This window comes from Nannobrachium achirus, assembly GCF_963921795.1.
Source record: "Nannobrachium achirus genome assembly, chromosome: 5".
NCBI lineage: Eukaryota > Metazoa > Chordata > Actinopteri > Myctophiformes > Myctophidae > Nannobrachium > Nannobrachium achirus.
The window spans coordinates 6,222,488-6,245,512 of NC_137814.1; the positions used below are offsets into that span (position 1 = coordinate 6,222,488).

General features: G+C 41.5%; 1 protein-coding gene across 1 annotated transcript; it reads right to left on the minus strand.

Moving 5' to 3' along the window:
- Window positions 1–6,009: 6,009 nt before the first annotated feature.
- On the minus strand, window positions 6,010–20,213 carry LOC308286202 (C-C chemokine receptor type 5-like; the record flags this gene model as incomplete). The annotated part of the gene is made up of 7 exons (XM_080727161.1): window positions 6,010–6,173; window positions 8,569–8,779; window positions 10,237–10,362; window positions 13,896–13,998; window positions 14,164–14,347; window positions 17,243–17,471; window positions 20,085–20,213. 7 exons carry the CDS (start codon window positions 20,211–20,213, stop codon window positions 6,010–6,012), a joined length of 1,146 nt encoding a protein of 381 aa, XP_080583287.1.
- Between the last annotated feature and the right edge of the window lie 2,812 nt (window positions 20,214–23,025).

Genomic DNA, 23,025 nt, shown 5'->3' on the forward strand with positions numbered 1-23,025 from the left:
TGAGACAAGAAACTCAATTCTAGGATCTTAATGATTGTTGTCTAAGACAATCAAGTATACATAATGCATGGCTATAGTTCTACTGTCTTCATCAATCATTTCTGAGTATTTTATAATGTTAGTGATGGTTAGTGATGATTACATTCGGTAAAAAGGTGACATTTTTTCACTGGTTCAAAGACTTCAACAGTTAATCACACTACTTTGAATTGATAAAAGATTCGAAACAAACTGATATTTGAAAATAGCAGATCTACAAGCCCAAGATGTTTTTTTTTTATCGTATCCGTGATCTTGTCGATCAGGCTTTTTTCAATTTTTTTGAGTTGGACTATTGTGTGAGCATAAACTATGGTTAAACAATTTAGCCAATTGTAAAGAAAAAAGTTGAATTTATTTTGGTTTATGGAAATGAAAACAATTATCCAAATGTGCTTCTCGTCAACTATAAATCAGAAACATAATGGATAGAAGAATCGCTACGAAGATGAGCTGTAGTTTCAGTCCTAATCCTCAGTGTTAGTTTAACTCAGAGTTACAGACCCACAAGGGTCCATTTGGACCCCTGCTGGTCCCCAGACCTGAGGTTGAGAAACAGTGGTCTCTATTGAACGCTTAGTGATGTCGGTCATTCATGTTGAAATGTAAGTTTCCTCTGTTACCAGTTCAAGTATGAGGTCACATTTACATTTGTTTAGACCAGTGTATTGATTCCACTGACATTTCACATACTTTCACAAGGTGATCTTTTTCATTTTTTTCTATATGTAGTATGACTACCTTTTTTTCACTGACGAAAACAACATAAAAACAAAATAAAAACCAAGCTGTTATGATAAACTATATGATATATTGTCAATTTTGTAAAAAAAATAAAAACTAGAATGTTAGGGAGGAGTGGAAAAGAGATCTAGATCAGTGGTTCTCAACCTGTGGGACGGGACCCCCACGGGGGTCCCCATATTATTTTGGAGGGTCCCCAAATGATTAACATTGTTTTTCTCTCTCAACAGTAAACAAACCAACATAACAGTTTAACTGTATGCACATTTCTAAAGTGACAAATTAAACACTGGCCAAATTGTCAAATATTAGAGGAAGAAATTGTGAAAATAGTTACGAGGCGTTGTGAGCATGTAGATCTGCAATTTTCACAATAGAACCTTGTTATACAAAATGTATGCCTCAACTCTTAGTGCTCGTCAGGGTGGGGGTCCCCAGTTAAAATATGATTATTTTGTGGTCGCAGCCTGAAAAGGTTGAGAAACATTGATCTAGATTGTTTGGTTGAAAAGAAAAGAGTACAGGTAGTTCTATTTTCAGCATGCAACCATGTGTAAAATCAGGCTTTACGATACCATCAAGGCCTGCCAAAATACATTTTGTTGACAAAATCAACAGTAGATTAAGTCAACTAGCATCATATATTTAGTTGACTTAAAGTAGACTATAAACTAAAACATTTCAGATGACTAAAATATGACTAAAACAAAACTAAATGTCATTCAAAAGACTATTATGGTCTATTGTTGTCCATGCCTTACCCCTTATCGCCTAAACTTTTTTGCCATGTTTGTTTTACTATATTGAAAAACATTTTTGAATATTTCAAATAGCTGATCTACTAGCTCACTATAGTATGACTAAAACCAAATCAAAATGTACTGTCGCATTGAACACTGTTACACAGGACTCGGAAAGGTCCTATCATAATTAGGGATGGAGCTTGTTAATTGTGGGCTCGCCTATAAGGCGAGCACACTTTAGATATTGTCATTATTTATCTATCAGTCAGTCAGACAGTAGACGGGAACTTCGGTTCCTTTCTACTCCTACATACTTAGTGAGAAAATGAAAATAAAAACATCAATGTGTTCAGTTTACAGTGGCGAAGTGCGCTATTATTTTTTATAGCAATCAGCCAAATGGTGGCGCTGTAGGAAGCCTTCGAAAGTGCGAACTTTGAACAGGTATAGCTCATGCTGTGTTTTAGTTACAGCCATGAAACCTGTATACACGTATGCGTCTCCTCATGCCGAACAACTTTTACCCTCTAACTTTTGACCTCTGACCTTTAGGTCTCCCACAATTCGGAATTATATGAAAAACAGTAAAAATCTATCTCCTCCTGGGATTTTCGCGATACACGCATGAAACTTTTTTCACATGAACTTTGGACCAATACGGTCAAACTAATCTCGGCGGATTTCTTTTAAAGTGAAATATAATTTTTTAATAATTTTATCAATATTGCGGTTTTATGCAAATTATTCTTCGGCCTCTAAATCATACATGCAAAGTTACACGTTCATGGCATTTGGCAAAGATGTGGAGGGTTAGTCAAAGTATCACTGAAACCAATTTTATTCCAATTGGCCAAAGGGGGGCGCTATACGAAGCGTCTGAAAATTCAAACTTCAAACGGGCATAAGTCATGACTCGTTTTGTTTGAAGACATGCAACTTGTTACACGCGTGCTTTGACTCAAGCGGAAGACATCTGTGTCGTTGTTAAGTAAGCTCCGCCCTTCAATTTTCCGCCATTTTGAGCAGTTTGTAAAACGCGTAAACCCGCTTTTATTCTGGAATTTTCGCGTCACGTGCACAAAACTTTTTTTACGTGAACTTTGGACCGATATCTAAAGATCTGTCAGATCGGATTTCTTTAACATTGAAACATGCTTTTTTAAATAATTCAAACAATATTGCATTTTTATGCAAATTATTCTTCTGCCTCTAAAACATACATGCAAAGTCACATTTTCATGACAAAATAGTGTAGAGGGTTAGTTCAAATATCACTGAAACCAATCTTACCCCAAATGGCCAAAGGGGGGCGCTATATAATTTTGAGCAGTTTGTAAAACGCTTAAACCCGTTTTTATTCTAGGATTTTTTTTTGCAATTTGCATGAAACATTCTACACGCAATCTAAGGACCTTTATCTAACATGCCTATGAAGTGCACACAAAAAAAATATAAAATAATAATAATAAATATAGCTGCAAGCAGCGATAAAGTGGCCAAAGCCAAAAACACCTCAAATCATGAACACAGCCTGGGATGTGCGTGAAATCTTGCAAGCACATTCCCAATAGGTCAAGGAACAGATACCAACCTTCTCACATTGGCCTGTTATAGCGCCACCAGCGGGTCAACTTTTGCACAACACATTTTTGGAACAAAATGGACCAATCTTTGACGTCAGTAACGTCAAAGAGAGCACTGCCTGCGATCTTGACATTTTGTGCTTTTATAGCCATTGTTTTCTGGCTTGAAGCGAGCCCACAATTGTTTCGAAGGAACAATATTTTTCTAGTTCTTATTGATAACGAGCACCTTATCGATCCTGCTTATCGAGCTGGGCTTTTATTCAGACCACTATTGAGCGTTTTCTCATATTTTGTGGAAACGACAAATTCTGAACAGAACTGGTATTTTATTGGCCAGTTGTGAGTGGCTGTGAGTTGGTTGACGACCATCTATGAAGGTGACAATGAAACAAAATAAAAAAGAATATCATTGAATATCATTAAAACACTTTTGGGCAACTGTACAAAGTTTGATGTGCGCTTCAGATTTTAAACCATTATTATATACTGAAAAAATAGCAGATATACAAGCTCACAGTGCAGCACCGAGTGCTATGCTGCGAGCTAGTAGATCCAGTTGTGACAATTGTTGCACATTTTTGAATATATGTATTTTTAAAGCAAAACATTTGTAACTAAAATGTTGCTTCTGGGTGGTCCAGAAGCAAAACAACCATTAATAACAACCATTCATTAAGGTGCAATAAGTGTTAAATTGCTTTATATTATGGATAGTACTGTAATAATGTCTTGATAGCCTCTTGACTTGATTGTTTAAACATGACATCATGGGCCACTATGCTCGATAACAGGCTTGATAAGCCCAAAGCTTATTGATACCGGGTAATCAATAGGCCTACATTTGTTATCGAGTTTGAAACAGGCTCTGGTTTCGAGCTCCATCCTCATCAGTGGTGGAAAATGCTACTCAAATGTTTTACTTAAAGGAGCTATAGTCAACTTTTTCTTGAAAAAAAATGTTCTTATAAAAAAATAAGCTTCATATATGTGTTTCTATTAAAAAATGACCACAAAAAGCGTAAAATAATGATAAAATAATCATTTTGGCCATTTTCAGACCGACACTTTGTTTACATTCTGGTCTATAGACTAGGATGTAAACAACAATGAAAAAGTTGACTATAGCTCCTTTAAGTAAAAGTATCAATAATGCAATATAGAAATACTCTGTTACAAGCAAAAGTCCAGAATTCAAAATGTACTTGAATAAAAATACGGAAGTATTGGCATCAAAAGTAAAAGTACAAAAACTGTTTGAAAATAGCATGTCACTGGCCAGCCAGGAAATGCAGACCTGCCCAACTGTGAATTAATAATGCATGAAGGAATCCACATTCCAAAGTGAATGAGTGAGGAACCACTCCAGTTTTTCTCCAGCAGAGGGCGCTTGAAGCACAGTAAGTAAAAACATTACAACAGCATTAAAGGACCACTTCACCCATTGTTCACTATAAGAGTTACAGTAAGAAGCTTGTAGATCGGCTATTTTCAACAGAGTCAAACAAAACATAATGCCTCAACTCCTCCTATTCTAAGCATGTCATGGTGGAGGGCCAAATGGAGGGTTCAAATTATGACGATCTTTCGGGGTCACGGCCTGAAAAATTGTATGGGGGGGTGGGAGTCTTCAACAGGGGGTCCGGGACCCCTAGGGGATCCTCAGAGTTACTTCAGGGGGGGCACCGAATCTTTGTGTGATAGGATCATTATTTTCAATGAACAACTTGAACCCTCGCATCCCTATTCTGAGGAGAACTTTAGCCAAAAATAGCTGATCTACAAGCGAGAGCTTGTAGATCAGCTATTTTTGGCAAATAGGTTTGGTGTAGACAGAGAGTGAAAAGGTCAAATTTACTGAGTATCGATTTGGTTAAATGTCTGAAAAAAAAACACATTAACACAAATCCAACATAGACTGATGACAGCGCTTTCATGACATGAGAATCTGCAAAACAATTTTATACAGTATAGTACTGGGGGTCCCTGCTTTATCTCTCTCTCAGTTAAGGGGTCCTTGGCCCTATACCCCTGGTATAGGGCCGGTGACACAGGTCACAGGTGGTATGGGGGGGGTCTTCATCAGGTCATATGTGGTATGGAGGTGGTCTTCACAGGTCACAGTAGCTCTCGTCCATAGCGTTAGTGGAGTTCTCCCTAACGCTATGTTCCTCTACCTCCCGAATCCTTGGCAAATCCGGAAAGACCTGTCGTCTCGTCCGAAAATAACAAAAACTGTTTCGCCCCTCACCAAACCAAAGGTATCATTGGACATTTGAAAGCTGTCTGAGCCCCCCACCACACGCTTAAAATACATTTCTAGGGCAAAATGAAAACTATTCCACCGGATGGAGACACTCTTCCTGGTTGAAGACGTGGCAGAGCTGAATAACACCCAATGAGACAATGCTCTGTGTAATTCAGTCCTCTGCTCTGACCTGCGCGGCAGTAGTGAGTTGGGACCCTGATGGTGACGACAAATAGTGAAAAACTAGAAGAAATGGAGTCTACATCCGGTAGAATATTTTTCATTTTGCCCGAGAAATGTATTTTCATCGTGTGGTGGGGGGCTCAGACCGCGTCCACTAAGTAGAGTCAGCTTTCAACTGTCCACTGATACCTTTGGTTTGGTGAGGGCGAAACTGTTTTTGTTATTTTGGGACCAGACGACGGGTCTTTCAGGATTTGCCAAGGATTTGGGAACGCTATGGACCAGAGCTAGAGGAGCAGGTGGTATGGGGGTGGTCTTCACAGGTCACAGGTGGTATTGGGGGTCTTCACCAGGTCATAGGTGGTATGGGGGTGGTCTTCACAGGTCACAGGTGGTATTGGGGGTCTTCACCAGGTCATAGGTGGTATGGGGGGTCTTCACCAGGTCATAGGTGGTATGGGGGTGGTCTTCACAGGTCACAGGTGGTATTGGGGGTCTTCACCAGGTCATAGGTGGTTTGGGGGGTCTTCTGCGAGGTGGTCCTGCTGCTCTGGCTGGTGAGGCTGATGTGTCTTCTGAGACAGGGGAACTTCTTAGCCAGCAGCCTCCTGAAGTGGCTCTGGAACTTCTTACCTAAGAAAAAATAATTATATTGTAATGACTATGACAAAAGAAAAGATTAGCGTTAAAATGTTTTCATTTTCTGCTTTCTATCATTTAATCCATTTTTGGCAATTTTGATTTCGTGGGAGGGGGCATGCGTACAAGTGGCTAAATATGTCTTTTTACACACAATAAGCCGGTGATTTCTTTATTACTATTTACAGTAACACTACTAGCCAGAATAAGTCACATCTGCGCATGAAAGAATGCGGTGCATCTTGTCCTTTAAAATGTGTAAGTAAAACAAAAATCACACCCGTGTGTGAGTGTGTGTGTGTGTGTGTGTGTGTGTGTGTGTGTGTGTGTGTGTGTGTGTGTGTGTGTGTGTGTGTGACCCCCCCCTCCCCGTGTGTGTGTGTGTGTGTGTGTGTGTGTGTGTGTGTGTGTGTGTGTGTGTGTGTGTGTGTGTGTGTGTGCGTGTGTGTGTGTGTGTGTTGCAGTTGATTTTCAGGCTAGACGCAACAGCACCCTCTTTGGTCAACCAGTGCTACTCCAGGCTACAGACCCACATACATACATACATACATACACTGATACACACATGGCCGTGCGTGCGTGCGTGCGTGCGTGCGTGCGTGCGTGCGTGCGTGCGTGCGTGCGTGCGTGCGTACGTGCGTGCGTGCGTGCGTGCGTGCGTGCGTGTGTGTGCGAGCGTGTTTGTTGCAATTGATGCTCAGGCTTGACTCAACATCAGGCTACAGACACACACACACGGTCATTCTAAGGAGCGGCGTCACCACCGCTCAAAAAATATTGGCTCATTATGCAGAATATCCCATCACAGAATCATAAGTGTCTTGCTCAGGGACACAGGCCTGGAATGGAACCTGGGACAACCAGGGCCTGAATCTGGCTCCCCAGGCCGGCTCACTGACCAGCCAGCTATGGCCCCCCCATGTTTCTCACCCATGAAGGATTAGAGCACTGACGGAGCAGCAGCAGCAGTAGAGGTAGGCCAACATTGTGACTTTCAATTATTATTATTTTTTTCTCTCTTTCTTTGTGTACCAGTAGGTTAAGGGGGGGGAGAGAAAATATAAAAACCTATGTAAGCTGTGTACTGAAAAAACATGCCATGCTTAATAAGTCATGTCCAAGCTTAATAAAAATAACATTAAAAAAAAAGCATTGTGACTTTCTTACCCATGAAGATGTAGACTAAGAACATCGGACTGATGCAGTAGAGGTAGGCCAACATTGTGACTTTCTTACCCATGAAGATGTAGACTAAGAACATCGGACTGATGCAGTAGAGGTAGGCCAACATTGTGACTTTCTTACCCATGAAGATGTAGACTAAGAACATCGGACTGATGCAGTAGAGGTAGGCCAACATTGTGACTTTCTTACCCATGAAGATGTAGACTAAGAACATCGGACTGATGCAGTAGAGGTAGGCCAACATTGTGACTTTCTTACCCATGAAGATGTAGACTAAGAACATCGGACTGATGCAGTAGAGGTAGGCCAACATTGTGACTTTCTTACCCATGAAGATGTAGCCTGAGAACATCGGGCTGATGCAGCAGTAGAGGTAGGCCACGTTTAGCCACATTGTTTTAAATATGTATAGGGTTGCAATACCTCCCATTGGCAGCCAATGCATCCAAACATTTTTTTTTCTATCTGATTGTATTAAATTACATCAAATTCACCAACATTGTGGGTGTATGGAAAGCTTGAATTATCCTCTTTCTTTCTATCTGCAAAATGTTGTTTCATAAAAATCCACCGTAGATGTTATGAGTTACGTGTTTTTTTTTCTTCTTTTTTTTGCATTATGTGCAATATAGAACCAGGTGGTACACAGGACCGTTGAGTGATTTCCCACGAGTGCTTCCAAACTCCAACACTCCAACATTTATTGACAGAAAGTAGCTCAGTCATGTCTGCGGTGGGTGTTTATGAAACAAACAGGGAAATCGACCCCAACGCTATTTCTACGTCCCAATATTTCGACTACGGCGTAGGCAGGTTAGCTACTCACCAGCGTCACGGTTACTGAGGTTAGTGTTAGGGTTTGGGTTAGGTTTAGGCATAGAGGTTAATATTCACCAGCGTCAGCAGGTTAGCATTCACCAGGTTAACATTCACCTGCGTCGAAATACTGGGACGTAGAATAAATGTTATGTCGAAATATCGACACGAAACAAACACTTCAGATAGAAAGAGGATAATTCAAACTTTCCATACAGCTGCAATGTTCGCGAGTTTGACATTGTTTAATACAATCAAATATATATTCATATTATTTTGGATGCATTGGCTGCGGGGAGGCATTGCAACCCTAGATTCAACATACTGTATATATAAAAAGAAATCTAGTGTTGCAATTTGCGGCTAGGCCACTTAATGACGTTCCTACCCATGAAGGTGTAGAACACGGGGCTGATGCAGCAGTAGAGGTAGGCCACGTTGCGCGTCATGTACAGAGAGTAGTCCAACGCGTCCGACTCGCTGCACGACGCGGTGCTGCTGTTGCTGGCGCCGGTGGAGATCCTGATGGCCTGCAGGAGGATCACAGTGTTGTAGGGCGTCCAGCACGCAAAGTAGGTGAAGACGATGATGAAGATGAGCTGGACGCACAGAGCACACATGGGTTGTCATGGTAGAATCAAAATGGAACATATACAACACAGAATATCTAGCCAAGCCCCCTTTAACCCTTATATTCTGTTCGGGTCATTTTGACCCGTTTTACATTTTCATTTGAAAGAAAAAGGTAGAAGTTTATATTTTTTCCACCTGAAACTCACTGGCCTTAAAGATTCTTCTGGGATTAACATTAATCTGGGATTAATATTTTTGCATTACACTCATGCTACACCCCCCTCATTTTTTTTGACCCTCTAATGTTGTTCGCGGGTCATTTTTACCCGGGGGATATTTGGTTTAAAAAAACAATACTAATATAAATTTTAACTTAACAAATCATCATCATACAACTGTGTCTCAATTCCAAACAATCCAAATGATAGAAATGGTAAAATAAACAGTGAACTTAGAGTTGAAGCATCTGGCAAGAGAAAGCGCTGTTCAGTGTGTCCTACAACAGCAGACAGGAAGACAGACTGCTTGCAGGAGGTGCAAGAAGCTCATATGTGCCTCACATGCAGTCTGTGTTTGTGAAGCATGTGCTTCCTAGTGTATACGTACAAGTGTACATTCATTATGTGACATTAATGTGTGTTCCCATGTTCACATATGTGTTCAGCTCTTATTATACATGAATTTCAGCTATCAGTAAAAACGCAGAGTTTAATGTGATATAGTAAAGCATAAATGCAAACATTTACCATATATATCATATGAATTGTTTGGAATTGAGTCAAAGTCAGTGTATAATGATGATTTGTTAAATTATTATTATTTTTTTAAAATGACCCGAACAGAACGAAGGTGTAGTGAATCTGAACAGAACAGAAGGGTTAAAGGAGAATTCCGCGGTAAATGCATTTTTTACTTTTTTTTTTTTGTTATTTTGTCTCCAAAAAAACTGGTCCAGGAGTATTTTTTTTATCCAAAAAAGCATTCTTGTCAATTTCAGACGAGCTGCAACAGACTTGTACAGCTCACTACGGCAGCACTGAGCCATAAGGAATTCCGCTTATTTACATCGCTTTAAAATCCACACATTCGTCTCATATCAGCTCTCTATACACACACTGTTGTTGGCCATGAAACGATTCGGTCAGGTTCTAAAGCTCGTCTCGCGAGACTTCCGAATCCTATTGAATCAAAAAGTATTCTAAGTCTCGCGAGACGAGATTTCGCACGCGAGTGAAACGCTTTACGGCGGTATCTCAACAATAACATTACCATGGAGTAACTTCTGCATGTTAGCTCATCACTGTGTTTATAAACAGCAGAGAAGTACCGGAAAAAGGTATTTAGGAGCGATGTAAATACTGTAAGCTTATGGCCCAAGGCTGCCACTGTGAAATGTATAAGGTTGGCGCGGCACGGCCAAAATGGACAATATTGCTTTTTTGAAGAAAACTTCAAAGCGAAACAAAGAAATGCGTGTAGCCACCTTGATGGAGCGGCACTTCTCCTTCATGCGCGTGGACATGATGCGCACGGTGATGCTGATGTAGCAGAACATCAGCAGGCAGAGAGGAAGCAGGAAGAACAACAGGAACTGTTGGTAGTACACCACCTGCAGGCGTGGAGGGGAACTGTTACTCTTTAGTGAGGGGTTAATCAGGGGTGTCACACCAAACTCTGGGCCCTGGGTACAAGGATTCACTGCCGGCCCCCCATGAATGTTCTTCATAGGGGGAGGGGGTTTAACCCATTTAGACTGGGAACACATTATTACACGTTATTTTGTGCTTTAACTATTGAAAAATAGCAGATCTACAAGCTCACAGCGAGCTTGTAGATCTGCTATTTTTGAAGAATTGTGAACATTTGTGCAGGAAAAACATGTTTCTATGTCAGTGGTGCTCAAACTTTTTCATGTGAAGGACCCCCAAATGATATGTATTTGGCCATCTCAAAAATATTTAGTTTCTTTGAGTTACAAATGTTCGCTTAAAAAATACATATATTCAAAGAAAGATTTGCACATATTTTCACGACTTTTCAAAAATAGCATATCTACACGCTCGCAGCGCAGCACTCGGTGCCGTGTTTATGAGCTTGTATATCTGATATTTTTCAATAGTTAAAGTATAAAATAATTAAGGCCCCTCCACCTTGGGCCCTGGTGACTCAGACTCAGAAGCCCCTGTCCAAAACTGTTAATTTTAAGGATTCAAATTCAAAAACATCAAAGATAGCTGTTCTACAAGCTCATTATTGACTTGTATAAACCTGGAAAACAACAACCAAGGGTACGGGCGTCCCAAGTTTTTCCCAGTGAAATATTTACGGAGGCAGTTAATGTGCATGCATGACTGGCCATTAATCTGTGTTGCAGAAATCTTTCACCACCAATTGGTAGGGTCGACAAAACTGTGCCAAAGACATGAAACTGGCTGACCAGAAAACAGCAATTTAAAAGTATTGTTTCAACACATCGCTTGGATTTTTCCCCACTGCTTAAAAAGTAGAAATCTGAGAGACGGGTATGGGACCTTAAAGCCCTTTGCACAAAGGACAGTTGCGTTTTTTTCGTTTGCGGCATGAATAAAACGCATTGGATTTGGTGTGCAAGGCTGTGCGGAATCGGCGCTGCGGATCCAAAAAGGAGTCATAAAAGGAGTGATGAGTTTTTTACCGCATGCGACAAGACGCACGAATCGAACTGGGTTCGATCGAGAAAAAAACGCACGGCGGCAGCCACTCGTCGCACGGCTAATTCGGAGCCGGTGTGCATGAGGTCATAGAGAATCATTGTTTTCTTTTCAAAAAATTATATTGTCCGTTTTATCCGTGCGGTTAAACGCGCCTGTGTGCAAAGGGCTTTACTTTACTTTTTGGATAGGATGTTTGGTGAAGGTAAGAATCGTGTAAATATAGCCCTGTGCCAAATGCCTGCAGTTTTATACCAGTAAGACTCCCTAATCGGGAGATAAGCGACCGCCACGTCACATACACAAACTTTAGAAGGCAATGGTAGCCAATCAGGAGGGCATATGGGAATATGGGACAGATCCATGTTGATGACATGACTTTAGAGATATATACTGTGTACCGCTTTGCGTGATTTTATGCCACAATCTGTAGGAGCACAATCTGTCCAAAAATATGTTTTGCAAAAATCGGCCTCATGGTAGCGCTAGAAGAGGGCCATGTGAGAAATGAGGTGTTGATGTGATTTGCCATCCAAGGAGTGTGTGTGCAAAGTTTGGCATGGATAGGGCCAACGGTGGCAGAGATATGATTAGGGCAAAAGTGTGACGTGACGTGACGTGACGTGACGTGACGTGATGGACACACTGACAGACCGACAGACAGCCGGTGGAGGTTTTTATAGTAACTGCGACCTGACGGTCGCAATAAACCCCACTATGTGACTGTCATTTTAGGCTAGGAGCAAATATGCCTGCAGTTCTTTGTAAGCCCTCTGTGTGGCACTGTCACTTTAGGAGTGTTGTTGGGGGTCAAGGGTTGCACAGAAAGTTCTGGGAATGAAAACAAGCAACCTGTGATCAAGAAGTATCCAAAGAAGGAGAAGTCGCTGGAAGTCACGCCCACACCACGGTCCATGCGCCATGACACTTTGGGTGGCGGAAGTTGCAACGGAAGCTCGATGAATAACATTGCGTCTATGACCTTCGGCTGGGACAGCTCATGAACAAAAAATAATTCTGAACGATAGAGACCTTTGTTGTATAATCGCTCCAGGAATATAAAAGAAGACATATCACAGGTATTTTTACAATCACTTGCTTTTCGATGTGCACGGTACATAATGTTATTGAGGCAGCTAAACAGCGGCGGCGGCCGTTTCTGTATCGGAGCTATTGCGAGATTTGGATTCCAGACAGGGAATGGTGGAGAGTCTCGCGATACTATCTAGTTCAGAAACGTAAATTGTGATCTTTAGATGCCTCTATAATGTTGTACAGTGTACTCACCGAAAAGCAACACAGCACAAAACAATGTGTGACATGTTTTCTTTTATATTCCTGAGCTGAGTGTTTTATAAAGGTCTCTATCGTTCAGAATAATTTTTTGTTCATGAGCTGCCCCAGCTGAAGCTCATAGACACAATGTTATTCACCGAACCTCCGGTGCCACTTCCGCCACCCAAAGTGTCATGGCGGATGGCCATGGAGCCTAAAATGACGTTGGTGTCCCTTCCTTCTTTGATCTTCCTTGCCTGTGATGAGGAGGTATTCTGTGCAGAGATCACCTCCATTATAAACAAGAGGTGGAAGCTGCTGTGAACTACTAGTTCTTTACACTTGGTTGAATCTGCCCTCATTGCTCTGTAAGTACAAGTAGCCTACTGTAACTAACACTGATAGTATTTCTATTTCAACTTATTGAAATGTAAGAAAATGTCAAGCTTGTTCTCATAGCAGGTGTTTTACTGACAATGTTAATGTTTTTTCTCAGTGGAAAAGGGGTGAAGTTTATAAGGGACCAGTGTGTGTTCAGTGTGTGAGATGGTCATCCCAACCTACTATTCATGGTGAGTTTTAATTAGACATAACTCACATTTAATGTATTTTATTCTTGCTTTGTTGCAAGTTAAGGGAATATCTACATTGATTACGGTATTTCTCGTTTTTGTTTTTCTTCCATAGAAAGAGCCACTACCGTATTGTGTCATTATTATCCTTGTGTGCTATGTACTGTATACAGATAGCCAAACTTGGGCCAGTTTGTATTTAGTTTTATTTTACTTTTTTATTTCCTGGCTTGCATGCCATAGATCTTATTCACCTGGCGGCCATGTTTGAATTTTGCATTGAAAAGCGGGAGGCAATGGGGTGGCATTCGAGGGGGCATTTCATTAGCTTAATGGGCCACTTCACCTCTGGGACAACCAGATCTTATTTTATTGTTGTTTGGGACACGATCAACACAATCTTATTATAGTTATTTTTTGTGTTCAATCTGTGTTTTGAGATATTTTAGTATTTCAGCATGACTAGTGATGCATTTTGCATCATCATGATGCATCATATGATGCAATATGAGGTTGCTTTTTGCAGACATACATGCGACCTGACGGTCGCTTATCTCCTGATTAGGGAGTCTTACTGGTACTTTTACTGGAGTAAAACATTTGACCTGTCTCCAGCGGTCCAGGACCTCCTCAGAGTACCCCGTCTCCTCACACATCAGGCCCAGCGACGGGTCCTCCCGGACGTTCTGCAGCACCAGCTCTTTCACACTGTCATCACACCACAGCAGATTTCAGAGAAAGAGGAAGAAGGATTAGACGTACTGGAAGAGCTTGTATATCTGCTATTTTTCAATAGCTAAAGTACAATATAATTAAGGCCACCTTGGGCCCTTCTCACTTTTCACACGTCCCCCACGTGACGCCCCTGTATACCTGGCTAAGATGCTGATGGCCCAGACGGCCAGCGATGCGCAGACGGCGCAGGTCCTGGTCCTGCTCTTGAAGGCCTCCACGGCGTGGACCACGGCCAGGTACTGGTCCAGCGTCATGAGGGACAGGAAGAGGACGGAGCTGTAGAAGCCGATGAAGTAAACGCTGCTCACCAGCTTACACAGCACTGCACAGAGGAGGAGAGGAATGGGTTACATCTAGCCTACTCTGTTACTTCATTATACATCTTATACACAGTGATGGAAAGTAACTAGTACTGTGCTTATAAAAGCATGCACGTGCACACATAGACATCAAAGGGGGCTTGAGCCCTTGCCCTTTTATTCGTCTGGTGCTTCCGTGTCTGACAGCGTGACACTGAGAGACGCTCCATCAGCTCTGACCAGCAGCTCTGCATGTATATGTACAGACCTGATAGGACAGCTGCATGTATGTACAGACCTGATAGGACAGCTGATAAAGAGCATTATACGTGTGGAGTTTGCATGTTCTCCCCGTGTCTCCTAGGGTAGATACCCTCACAAAAACATGTGACATCTCTATACTGCCTCCCCCTGGCCAGCCGGGGCGCCTGATGGAAGGGAAAGTAACTGGTTGGAATAACGTGTTATAACGTGAATAACGTGTTCCTTCCACGCGCTACGTCCAAACCAGGGAAATCCCCCCGTCAGGTGAAAAGAGGCAACTTGGACCCCTCATGCATAGAAGGAAGCATGAGGTCAGTCCGTTGTCTCCCCGGGGCGCTGCAGAGGGAGAGCAGAGCCCAGGATTACATAGGCAATTGGCACTGGGTGAAAAAATGGGTTAAAAAATCGTGGGATAAAAATTATAAAAAAAAAAAAAAAAAAAAAGCATTTTACGTCAGAAGCACATTTCATTTCTGAAGAAGTTCAACTATTCTTGGCTTTCTAAAAAACTCTGCTCAGGCAGGAAACAAGTGCTCTGATCGGTGCCTTCCAAATGTGGTCGCTATGCGGGCAGCTGTTGTCGTAGGGGTTTTTCAATGACCATATACTGTATATGTGTAGCCTACTGCTACCCACAGGTTCCCTGTTTCTCATGAGCCCTTGCATGAGAGTTGGGCATCATAGGCCTAGAATTATTGAATGCTTTAACCAGTGGAAAATAGCAGATATACAAGCTCACAGCACGGCACCGAGTGCCGCGCTGCGAGCTCGTAGATCTGCTATTTTTGAAAAAGTCGCGAAAATGTGTGCAAATCTTTGAATATATGTATTTTCAAAGCAAACGTTTGTAACTCAAATTTTGCTTCTGGGTGGTCCCTGGAACTAAATATTTTGAGATGCGGATCCGTTGCCAAATAAATATCATTTTGGGGGTCCTTCACATGTAAAGGTTTGAGAACCACTGACATAGTAGTCTCTCAAGAACAGACTAACTGAGCTCCAGTTAAGTTAAAAGGAACCTTTTCTTTGACGATGGCTGGCCAGATCGCTGACATAGAAACATTGGTTTTTCAAAAAAATCTTAGAAGGATTCAAAAGACACTTATAGCATCGGGTCAAAATTCTAATTTTCACGATTTTTCAAAAATAGCAGATATACAAGCTCACAGTGCGACACAATAATGATACACAATAATGTGTACCCGTTCTGAATGGGTTAATTCTTGTTCCTCTTAGCTGTTTCATTCTGACTGGTTGCTGTTGTTTTTAGCCCATGCTAGACGCTCATGCTAATCACTACAGCAGAGACGACTGTCACCACATCCTGCGCTTTACATGTTTTCATTTAAACGCCTTTTTTCCAAAACAACTTTTTAGTTACATTATTATTTACTAATACTAACCTTACACTAATATTACTCTCAATCTGAGTCTCCTGGCGTATGTGAGGGTGTGTGTCTGTGTGTGTGTGTGCGCGTGCGTGCGTGTTCCTGAGTTCAGCTGTTGTGCAGTCCCACATCACAGTAATATTAGTTTCAGTGTAGAGCTGTGCACATGTACTGTTAGAGCCACTACATCCATTAACATGGGAGTGAATGTGAAGCAGCACACTTTGGGCCCTAGTTTCTGCCACCCGTTACCCCTGTACTGTGAAATGCGGGCAAGGCGACTTGCCTATTAATGGTATATTGGGGACGCTATACTCGCTGCCCATATTGCCGACTCGGTTATTTGGGACTAGGTTATTTGGGACATATCTGAGAATGCCCATATATGGGCATGTTTTGACATAACATTGTTGACTATCATGCAGGGTTCTCCATATATGGGTAATAATTAGTCAGAAGAATTGTCGCGAAGTGTCTTACTAGTATTATGAAAAGCTCCACCGGCTGTCTCTCCGTTGGCCCTATCGATGCCAAACTTTGCACACACACAAATCACAACCTCTGCCCCTGATTTATCAGCTTCGCCATCAGGCTGATCTTTGCAAAACACATTTGTTGTAAATGTTCTCTCAAGTAACCCCTGTAGTACCTCTGCGTACCCCTAGGTACGCAGAGAAACACTGCCCTAAAGTCATGTCAATAACATGGATTTCCCATATTCCCTCCTGATTGGCTATAGCCTTCTGCCGTGATGGTCGCTTATCACCCGATTAGGGAGTCTTACTGGTGTATTATTTGAAGTTACTTGGTAGATGTTTGCCCACCTGGTCCAAAGACCCACTGTGAGGAGTGGTATATTTGTACCCACCTGGTCCAAAGACCCACTGTGAGGAGTGGTAGATATGTACCCACCTGGTCCAAAGACCCACTGGGAGGAGTGGTATATTTGTACCCACCTGGTCCAAAGACCCACTGGGAGGAGTGGTAGATATGTACCCACCTGGTCCAAACACCCACTGTGAGGAGTGGTATATTTGTACCCACCTGGTCCAAAGACCCACTGGGAGGAGTGGTAGATATGTACCCACCTCGTCCAAACACCCACTGGGAGGAGTGGTAGATATGTACCCACCTGGTCCAAAGACCCACTGTGAGGAGTGGTATATTTGTACCCACCTGGTCCAAACACCCACTCTGGGAGGAATGGTAGATATGTACCCACCTGGTCCAAACACCCACTGGGAGGAATGGTAGATATGTACCCACCTGGTCCAAACACCCACTGGGTGGAGTGGTAGGTGGCCATGAAGGGCAGGCTGGAGGCGAACAGGAGGTTGGAGACCACCAGGTTGAGCAGGAAGATGTTGGTCATCTTGCTGAGCTTCTCGAACTTGCAGATGATGAAGAGCACCAGGCCGTTGCCCAGGTAGCTGAGCAGGAAGGTGGTGTAGTAGAAGACCGGGATGAACCGGGCTCCGAACTGGTTCACCTCCACCTGCATGGTGTCGTAGATTAGAGGTTATCATGATAGAGTAGATCATGTATTCATTGATTATATTAATATCTAGGTCTGTGTGATGATACCAGGGACATGCTGGGCCCCTGATTCAGCCCGGGAAAAAGAGTTGGAGAGGCCCTCATTGCGCGCTATAGAGGGAGATCTCTCTCTATAGCGCTGCTGCTGCTACTCAAACCATTTCAGATCATGACAAGTGACAAGCCAGTGGGACAATTACTGTACGAACCTTGTATGTCCAAAACTGTTTGTTTTGTATTTATCATTTTAAAAATTATTTAAACTAGTGAAAACAGCAGATCTACAAGCACACAACGCCTCGCGGTGTGTGCACTACCTTTGTGCGAAGGCCTTGTATGATGAAGAAGGGCTTTGCTTTGCAAAAAAAATGTATAAATTTGAAACTTGGAGATAAAAGGTTTCTGCCCGACAGTGACGATGTACTTTGTTGTTCGCCCAGCCCCCAAAATGGAACGAAGGCCGACATTTTATTTAGATTTTTTTCCTAATGTCACGCTTTTCCCAATGGCCAGCACGTCCCTGGATGATACTAATACTTGATAGTTAGGAGTAGAGAGGCCTTCAGTAGGCCTCAGTAACTATTGTTTTGGTAAAGCCTATCGTGTTATGGTACAGCTCGTTCCAGAGGCCTTGAAGCCACACTCTAGTGTCTGACCATTATTCTTGGCAGAACTCCTTTACCACTGCCCAGAGTGTTAATCGTATACTCTGTCCATGATATCATGTTACATAAACTTGACCACCACCACCAAATATAATTGTCTTGTCTCCTCATTTTCTCATGATTATTGATTGATCTGAATTCCACCACAATGGGGACAGTGGTGGAAAAACATTTTATTGTCTAATCCAGGGGTTTTCAAAGTGGGTGACGGGGCACCCTGGGGTGACGCGACGGCAGTCCAGGGGTGCCGCGAGATAATTTGATAATATTTGGGATTTATTTGGACACTTGAAAAAATATTTGGTATCATTTTAAACTCGAAGTACAACGTTATTTTCAGTCAGTTCTAACCAAAATGGCTATTATCGCAACATTTTCCTCGCAACATAATCACAAAAATATCGTCACTGTCAGACAGAAACCTTGTATCTCCAAGTTTCAAATGTGTCTTTTGGTAAAGCAAAGCCTTGCTTCATCATACAAGACTGTCGCACAAAACTAGTGAAAATAGCCGATCTACAGGCACGTTGTGTGCTTGTAGATCTGCTGTTTTCACTAGTTTAGTACATTTTATAGATGATAAATACAAAACGAACGGTTTTGGACATACAAGGTTTACACCCGACAACGACGATATGCTATAAATAAGGTGCTGGGAGTGAAATTATAATGTAGGGGTGCCTCGGATTAAAAAAATATTTATGGGGTGGGTGCCCTGAGACAAAAAAAAAAAAAAATGGGAACCCCTCGTCTAATCATCAGGCTTTTGTGAACACCCTGGACAGATTTTAAAGGACAACTTTGTTTTTTTTACAACAAGGGTTTTAGATTGTAATTAGAGAAAAGAAAAGATGAGTGTTAAAATGTTTTCATTTACTTCTTTCATTTTAGCACATTTAGTGTGCTAAAATGTGGGGGCATGCGTACGCATGGGGGCATGTGTACAAGTGGCTAAATATGTATTTTTAGACACAATAAGCCTGCAATTTCTTTATTGCTATTTACAGTAACCCCAGAAGTCACATCTGCCCATGAAAGATTGTGGTGCATCTTGGGAATGGGCTTATTCTGTGTAAAAAGACATATTTAGCCACTTGTACGCATGCCCCCGGCCACTGAAATCAAAATAATTAAAATCTCTAAAATGATAGAAAGGAGTAAATGAAAACATTTTAACTCTCATCTTTTATATTCTTTAATTAATATCAAAAATATGAACAAATATTGTTGTAAAAAAACTAAGTTGTCCTTTAAGTTGCTTCATTCAGTATTTAGAAATGTGATGTAAATGCTATCAAAAATAACTTGTAGATTTAGATTTAGATCTTTACAAAACCTACATTTCAGCTCTGACACAACGTGTCGCCTAAGCTTGTAGATCTGATATTTTCCAAGGATTTTATTCATTTGGAAACTTGCGAAATGGGACCTTCTGCATTATGAGTACTTTTACTTTTGCAAGGAAAACACTTTTACTCAAGTCAATTTGGAATAGCCTATTTCTACATGGTGGTATTGATACTTTTACTCAAGTAAAAAAAACACACCTAGTGTGAAGTGAGCGGTGCTATTTATGAGTTAATTTCATCAAGCGTCCCGCGAAGCTTGGCCAAATGTGGCGTTCCACAAACTTTGAGCGCTTTGTTCCAAGATGTAGGCCAGATGTACGCGAAATGTAGGCCACGCTTCGGGACGGGGGGACGTCCGGAGGGACGCTTCGTACCGGACAAAGGAAGATGTTTGTATATGTTTGTATATATGTTATGTCTCGCATACATGACTTGCTGTGTCGCAAGACAAATTTCAGTGTGAACTGACAATAAAGTACCATATCATTATATCATATCATATCATATGTTGGAGCTTATAGCTCCTTCCAGGAGCACCGCTCAAAAAGAAAGGCTGACCTTGGGACAGTGCAGTCGCAGTTCGTCTACCACGGTGGACGGGTCGTCTGTGGCGTTGCCGAGGTCGCCAAACAGGTCATCCCAGTTGAACTCATCATCGATGTTGAAGTGGTCATCCAGGTCGCCCATGGTTACAATAGACTCTTTAACCTGTTGGAGAAACAATTGAAGTTTTCAAAGCTAAGCAGCAGATTGATTGAATACTTTATTAACAGTTTGCAGAGACCCAGGCAAGGTCTGCTGATTTTATTTGTATTTTTCTCCCAAGAAAACCTATGGCTGCATGGTTTCCATTGGGTTCCTTATACTCAATTCATGGAAACATTTAACAACAAATATACGATACTATGCTAAAACATCATATAAACATTATAAAGTAGTAGAAAACCGAAAAAAGAAGAAACAAACAAACAAATAAATAAGGAATATGTACATTAAACAGTTCAAGGGGAGGCGTGGTAGGTGGGTAGGTAGGTTTTGAGTTTTTTTTACAGGGGCCAGTTCTGAACAGTTGTCGGAGTACGTGTTACCCTTGGTCATGGCAGAAAGAAAAAGAAAATGCTCAAAAGCAAAAGACCGCTGCCTTCCTACTCAATGCAACAATGGATGTGTGTGCACCACAGATGTGTGTGCACTTGTCTATACCCTCTTCATACGGACATATATACTGCAAACATGCAAAATGGAGCAACCGACGGCCACTAATAGGTGTAATTTTCACCATCACACAATGTGGCACACTCTGAGGTGCTATAGGCTACTGTAAGCATAATTGGTCAACATTAGCTTTCGCTAAAGGGAGGTGCTATACTGTAAGCACATTAGCTTTCGGTAAAGGGAAGCAAGATAAACAAAGCACACACAGTCCGAGGACCCCCAGGGGTTCCCAGCTAAATGATAGTTAGGAAGTAACTATCATTTAAACTTTACTATTTAAATTGGGCTATTAAATGCATGTCAAACTGGGGGACCTTGAAATACCAATATAGTCGGAGGCCTTATAGGTTTTTTATTTTTATTTTTTTAACGATGGTTTAGTGATGAAAAGGGATGAGTCATCACTTTTCACAATTTTGTGGACGTTTTCTGGGGCCATTTGTAGCCCAAGGAATGTTTTTTTGTGCAAAACAAATGCTTGCAATGGATTCAGCATCATGACAAACCTCTAGTTAGGCCCCATCACATCCTACTTAAATACCCAGAAAAAACGGGCCAACTATACATGGTATGCCAGATGCCCAGTCCACCCCTGGTCGTCTTGGACTTATGTCGTCAGGGACGTGCAGAGAATGTTAGAGAGGCAGGGGCTGACATTTCTATAAGGGCTTTGGGGAGAAAATATTGAAGGTGTGCTGCTGGCACTGGGAAGCTACAGTTCACTGAGGGAACCATGAATGGCAAAATGTTCTGGGACATACTGAAGCAGAGCATGATCCCCTCCCTTCGGAAACTGGGCCGCAGGGCAGTATTCCAACATGATAACGACCCCAAACACACCTCCAAGACGACACTGCCTTAATAAAGGAGCTGGGGGTAAAGGTGATGGACTGGCCAAGCATGTCTCCAGACCTAAACCCTATTGAGCATCTTTGGGGCATCCTCAAATGGAAGGTGGAGGAGTGCAAGGTCTCAGTGGCAACCTGTGAAGCTCTGGTGAACTCCATGCCCAAGAGAGTTATAGCATTGCTGAAACTAAAAGTAATGGTAGCCACAAAAATATTGACACTTGGGGCCCAATTTGGACATTTTCACTTAGGGGTGTACTGAAAGTCCTCCTTGAGAAGCTTCTGCTTTGAGGGTTCAGCAGAAGAAGAGTCCTGTCTGAAGAGATCAGCTTTGTTTGTTTTTAAGTGAAGAACCGTTCACTTGGTGATGCAAGCATGAAATTTGGTACAAGTACTCTTCAAATCCCACTCATTTCAAAAATACAGCTGGTCACGCAAAATTCCAAGATGGCGGCCCCCGAAATCCAAGATGTCCGTCCGAAAACAAGTATTTTCCTTTATAACTCTAAATGCATTTATTTTAAGACCCATAAATGTATTAAAGTTGAATATATAGTTGGCATTGCGAATGTTTTGGTACCAAGTATATGTCTGTATCTATTACAGTTCTTGAGATACAGTATATAGGTACTTTTACAGACTCAGGTGTACCTATATGATGTATCTCAAGAACTGAAATAGATACAGACAAGCAGTGTTGGGCAAGTTACTTTAAAAAAGTAACTTATTACTTTACTAGTTACTGCTCTGAAAAAGTAACTTGTTACGTTACTAGTTACTAAATTATAAAAGTAACAAGTTACTAGTTACCTTACTTTACTTTAAAATATATATATAATCAAAACGAAGCATTTTGGAAAAAGTCAGTTACACTTTGGAAAAAGTCAGTTACACTTTTTTCTTTTGCCCTGCAAGGCCCGAATTAATTTCTACTGCCCCCCCCCCCCCCCCCCACAATCAGATGGTGTTGTAGAAGTCCTAATCACAGGAAAATGTAATTTAAAAAAATTAAAATGTTTTTGTAATGTTTTATAGCCATAAATCATAAATCATGTTCTAATTTGCATTTTAGTGAGGAATAGCTTCAGTTAAAAAGTGAGATGTTGTTCAACCAGAAGCTGGAATTTCAACTTCTCTGGGAAGTGTGAATGTCATTCTCTGTGGGGGGGTATTTATATGCAAATATCGTGGCCAATGGCATTGTAATACTAAACAATAGGATTTAATGGTGATGTTAATGTGAAAAAAGAACAGGAAAACTAATTATAACATTCTTTTAAAAAAATATTTAAAAAACGTTGCCAAAAAGCAAGGGGGCTTCAATAATGACCTTATAAAGAAAAAAGACAACTCCCTGTCATTGTAGCAATTATTATGCATAGAAATGCAGTGGAACAATAAAGCTAAAGATATGTTTAGAAATGTTGACAGGAATA